Below are 4,975 nucleotides of genomic sequence, written 5' to 3'. Positions count from 1 at the left end.
AAAAAAAAAAAAAAAAAAAGCGGCCTGCCCAGCCCATCGGGGCCTGCACAAGAGCTGTTTGCTTCCGTGTGGCCTGGACTGAGGGTGACTTCCTGGTCTCCTGCTGGGTCCTGGCCCAGGCACTGTCACACCACACTCAGTGCCGGCTCCTGAGTTGCTTGGCTGCCTCTCCTCAGTGGCGTGTCAACCCGAGCTAGGGAGGGGGAGGCCTGGCCAGTGCCACCGGTTGGACGTGCTGGCCTTTGTTGGGGGAGAGGGGTGCTCCTCCCCCGTAGAGGCCGCAGGTGCCAGGCAGCTTCCTGGCGGGTGCTCAGCGACCACCCTTGGTCTCGCTGGCCTCCCCCACCCGAGCAGGCCATTCCCCTTCCAGCAGCCCCGGCCGTCCTCGGGCTGCCCTTCTTGATCAGCTCTGAGGTATGCCTGCGTCCCTGGACGCCAGATGGGCCTTTGGTTGCACGAGAGCCCTGCGCCTGCCCCGCTGGCCTGCCTGGAGCCGCCCTCCCAGACGCCCCTTCCTGTTTGCAGACGAGAAAACCGCAGCTGGGCGGCAAGGGCCTGGCGCTGAGCTGGCTGCCCTGGGACCGCAAGCAGGGCGCGAGGGAGGAGCCATCTGGTGCCCGCCGTCCTGCTGCTCTTTTCCCTCTTACACCGAGAGTCTGGGAAGGGCACGGCCAGAGTGACCGGAGGCTTGTGCAGTCTGGGGTCAGCCGGGCCCTGCTCCCACAGGCGTGGACCCCTGCTCTCCGCTGCCCTGCCCACTGACAGCAAGCGGCCACCCTTGCCTGCGCCCTCCAGCTGGCTGTCAGGGTCTCCCGCGGGCACAGTGTTTCCATCTGCCCTCTCTGAACGGCTGCCTCGGTGGCGTCCAGCCTCTACCCACCACTGCCCGGGCCGCCTACGGGCGCAGCCTGCCCTGTGGTGCCCACGCCTGGCCTCCTGCTTTGTATGGAGCCTGCGTTTGGGTTGTGTGGAACGGCTCCAGCCAGTGGCCGCACGTCCATCCACTGGGAGGCACCTGCAGCCTTGGCTCCATGCCTCCTTGGCGTGGGGCTGAGCCAGTCCAGGAAGAGCCACGTGGAGGGGCGAGGCCCTGGCCAATGTGCAGGATGCCGCCGGCCTCGGGCACCCCGGCCTCAGCACGTGGCTCCTGGTGCTTGCTGCCCTGGCCTGTGCGTCTGGTCCCTCCAGCTCTGCGCCACATGGATGCTTCCTCTCCTGGGGCTCCCGTCCTCCAGCTCGGGTTTCTCTCCAAGTGGCACATGGTGCCCCGGTGGTCCCTGTGGGTGTGGCTGCCAGCCCCGTTGGGGTTTCCGCCGTGGCTTCTTCCAGGGCGTCTCCATCTCTTCTCTCAAGCTGGATGTCTCAGCTCCTGACGTGCTTGTTCTGCCCCTCCCCTGTGCCGACCATGTGCCTGTTGTCCCAGCCATGGTCACTGCAAGGGGGTAGCATCAGCACAGGTGGCGTGGGGCCCACTTCATGGACAGCAACCACGTGGCTGGCTGAGTGACCCCCCCGTGGCATGGCACACGCGCCGCAGGACCCAAGCCCACCTCTGTCCTGTGCTCGCCACGGCGTGGGAGGGCAGACGGCTGGAGCTGTGCTCTGGCCCCGTGCTGCTGCCACGTCCCCCACTGCTGTTTGCTCATGGCAGGGTCTCCTGCTGCCACCAGTGTCCCCTCCCCACCCAGGCAGAGGAGCGTGGACTGGGTGGTCCCGCCAGCGGGACCTGCAGCAGCCCTGTGCCGCACCCGGGCCCCAGTGATGGCCGCCTCCTGTCTCTTCAGGCTCGCGCATCAGTGCCAGAAACCGCCACCCCACCATGGATGGGGAGGAGCAGCCGCCCCCTCGGGAAGTAAGACTGGGCCAGGGCACTGTCACCACACAGAGGAGTGAGGCCCCAGAGAAGACCACCTCCTACAGGGTGACTTCCTGGGCCACTCTAGCTGCTTCTCTTGGTTTTCTAGAATTTCACGGGGAGGGGGGCCCTGGGCGGTGGCCTGGTGGCTCTACCCACCCCACCTGGCGGCCTCCCCAGGGGTGGCCACAGAAGGGGGGTTCCCAGGAGCGTGGGCCCAGTGCACAGAGTGGCTGCACGGACTCAGGCTGTCGCCACGCCTGGACATCCTGACATGAGTGCCTCTCTGCCTGCAGGCTGACACGGAGCCTGATGTGACGTCAGGGCCTTTGGAGCCAGTGCCCACGATGCCCTCTGGAGAGCCCCAGAGCCTGAGTACGTCTCCCTTGGGCCTCGCATGGTCTGGGTGTGGGTGTGGCCACTGCTGGCAGCAGGGCTTGGAGAGTGGACCCAGAGGGGTCGCCCAGCTGCTCACAACAGCCGTGCCCATTGCAGCCGACACAGATGCCTTCCACCTGCTGCTGGAGATGAAGCTGAAGCGGCGTTGCGAGCCACCCAGTCTGCCCCCCACCGTGACCCAGCTGGTGGCCGAGGACGGCAGCCGGGTGTACGTGGTGGGCACAGCCCACTTCAGTGACGACAGCAAGAGGGACGTCGTGAGGGTGAGGCCACCAGCCGCCCCATGTGGGTGGACATGGGCTGTGGGAGCTCCTGCGTTCTGGGACCCAGCCGTCTGCCGCCCACCTCCTTTGGCACCCGGGGTCCCGGGAGGGGAGCTGGTGTTCCCGGCCAAGGCTGGGAGGCCCGGAGCGCTTCGCTGCGCCGCCCTCGGTGCTTGAAAGTGTGGATGGGGGCACAGGGCGAGGCCTGGGGGTGCGTGCCGGTCCGGGACGTGGCCGTGGCCATTGCAGACCATCCGGGAGGTGCAGCCGGACGTGGTGGTGGTAGAGCTGTGCCAGTACCGCGTGTCCATGCTGAAGATGGACGAGAGCACGCTGCTGCGCGAGGCCAAGGAGCTCAGCATGGACAAGCTGCAGCAGGCCGTCAGGCAGGTGTGCGGGCGGGACCCTCCATCTGGCCTGCAGGGGGCTCGTCTTGGGTCCCAGGCTCTGGGGGAGCCGGTGAGGGCGCTGCGACCCAGGACCCCGTCTGCTGAGAGCTCCTGGGGCGGGGTGGGTCTCTCTGGGCTGCTGAGAACCAAGACTGAGGTGGGATTTTTGAAAGGAGCCGGCGTCTGGTCTGGCCGGGGGTGTGCCCGCCCCTTTCAGAGGTCGTGCGAGACCCAGGCTGGTGCCTGCCCTCCATCCCACATGCCCCAGGCGAGGGGAGTCACCTTCACAGACCGCCCCCATCCAGCCAGGGCCGGCGCCCGGGCAGGCAGTGGCCATGATGGCCCTGCAGCCCCACCCCAGAGCCAGGCTCCATGGTTGTCTGGAAGGCGCGACCGGCTGCTCATTGCGGAGAAGGCGGGGTGGGTGACTAGGGCCGCTGCACCTGGCGCTGCCCAGGGGAGCCCCAGTGGCGACATGGATGCAGGCCGGGAGTGCCGGCCGGGCTCGTGGTGCTGGAGTGCCGTGGGGCTCAGTCACATGGGTGCGGCTGCTCATCTGGCCAGGGCCCCTCTGCAAGGGTCATGGTCGCCTAGACTGGGCGGCCCCAGCCCCTGGCCCCCGGCCCCGGCGGGTGAGGATGTTGCTCGCAGGACATTCCCGGGTCGGCGCCAGACCCTCCCTGGGAATGCCCAGGCGCCTAGCCCACACAGCTCCTCACGGGTGCCCAGGCTGCAGCCGCCTCCAGAGCCTCATGCCTGCCTAGGGAAGCGTGTCCTGGGTGTGCAGCCTGCCCTCGGCCCAGCCAGCCTGACGAGATACCCAGGAGCAGCTAGCCTCAGATGCGGCATCCGTGCCTGGCATGGCACTGCCGCCTGGGGCCAAGACCGCCTGTGCTCAGTGGGGGACAGGAGACAGCCCTTTCGATACCTGGCTATCCCACGAAGGCTGTTCTCAGGGCCTGCCTCTAATGTGATGTAAGGCCAGAAGACTCACGCCAGGAGGGCCTTGCGCGCCACAGCGTCCCTACACTGAGGCAGGGGGAGCCCGAGGACGCAGCTGGGCAGAACCCACCCTCAGGTGCGGGGCCAGCCACCCGCCATCCCCGCGGCGCTGCTGTGCCCGGCTGAGCCTGGCCCCTCTCCCTGCAGAATGGTCTCATGTCTGGGCTCATGCAGATGCTACTGCTGAAGGTGTCCGCGCACATCACCGAGCAGCTGGGCATGGCGCCCGGTGGCGAGTTCAGGGAGGCCTTCAAGGAGGTGGGCACGGGAGTGCAGGTGGGGGTGCATGCTGTGGCCGGGGCTTCCCGCCACTCCCTGACACCAGGCTCTGCTTCAGGCCAGTAGGGTGCCTTTTTGCAAGTTCCATTTGGGTGACCGGCCCATCCCAGTCACCTTCAAGCGGGCCATTGCCGCGCTGTCCTTCTGGCAGAAGGTCAAGCTGGCCTGGGGCCTGTGCTTCCTGTCGGACCCCATCAGGTAGGGCCGCCGGCCGGGAATGGGGCCAAGGCTGGGGCAACCCATGGGCAATCTGGGCGGCACTGACCCTCCCCGGCCGACCCTCCCCTCGCCCACACCCCGCCCCTGCCCCTGAGCGGTGCCAGCTGCGCCCTCTGTCCCCAGCAAGGACGACGTGGAGCGCTGCAAGCAGAAAGACCTGTTGGAGCAGATGATGGCGGAGATGATCGGCGAGTTCCCCGACCTGCACCGCACCATCGTCTCGGAGCGGGACATCTACCTGACCTACATGCTGCGCCAGGCTGCCCGGCGCCTCGAGCTGCCTCGCGCCTCTGACGGTGACGGCCGCCCGCCAGGCGTGGGGCCCCTGGGACACGCGTCTTCTGGCCTATGCTGACCCCGCCCCTTCCCCACAGCTGAGCCCAGGATGTGCATCCCCTCCGTGGTCGTGGGCGTCGTGGGCATGGGCCACGTGCCCGGCATCGAGAAGAACTGGAGCGCCGACCTCAACATCCAGGAGATCATGACGTGAGACCCGCCCCGGGCCCCAGGGGAGGTGGGACCCCTTGTGGGGGCGGGCTCGGGCTCTTGTGTCCCAGCCCGGCCCAGCC

At 67.9% G+C, this 4,975-nt stretch overlaps 1 protein-coding gene across 2 annotated transcripts; it reads left to right on the top strand.

The window, feature by feature from the left end:
- The first annotated feature begins 1,802 nt into the window (after positions 1 to 1,802).
- Positions 1,803 to 4,901, top strand: TRABD (TraB domain containing). Of its 2 annotated transcripts, XM_021707569.1 has the most exons (8): positions 1,803 to 1,852; positions 2,152 to 2,230; positions 2,351 to 2,517; positions 2,767 to 2,907; positions 4,056 to 4,166; positions 4,234 to 4,385; positions 4,530 to 4,702; positions 4,781 to 4,896. In XM_021707569.1, exons 1-8 carry the CDS (start codon positions 1,820 to 1,822, stop codon positions 4,894 to 4,896), a joined length of 972 nt encoding a protein of 323 aa, XP_021563244.1. In that variant the 5' UTR covers positions 1,803 to 1,819. The 2 variants fall into 2 exon arrangements, with proteins under 2 accessions (XP_021563244.1, XP_021563246.1); XM_021707571.1 differs by having other exon boundaries at positions 4,246 to 4,385; positions 4,530 to 4,901.
- The last annotated feature ends 74 nt before the right edge of the window (positions 4,902 to 4,975 follow it).

The sequence above is a fragment of the Carlito syrichta genome, unplaced genomic scaffold, assembly GCF_000164805.1.
Source record: "Carlito syrichta isolate Samal-C Ts95f unplaced genomic scaffold, Tarsius_syrichta-2.0.1 Scaffold120501, whole genome shotgun sequence".
In the NCBI taxonomy this organism is placed as follows: domain Eukaryota; kingdom Metazoa; phylum Chordata; class Mammalia; order Primates; family Tarsiidae; genus Carlito; species Carlito syrichta.
Note: the sequence above shows the minus strand (reverse complement) of the source record. Positions and strands in the feature narration are given on the sequence as shown.

Bases quoted from the DNA above. Each gene is read 5' to 3' on its own strand.
- TRABD (XM_021707569.1), top strand. From the start codon at position 1,820: ATGGATGGGGAGGAGCAGCCGCCCCCTCGGGAA. The intron at 2,231-2,350 runs GTACGTCTCCCT...TGCCCATTGCAG, and splicing joins TGGAGAGCCCCAGAGCCTGA to CCGACACAGATGCCTTCCAC. The intron at 4,167-4,233 runs GTGGGCACGGGA...CCCTGACACCAG, and splicing joins TCAGGGAGGCCTTCAAGGAG to GCTCTGCTTCAGGCCAGTAG.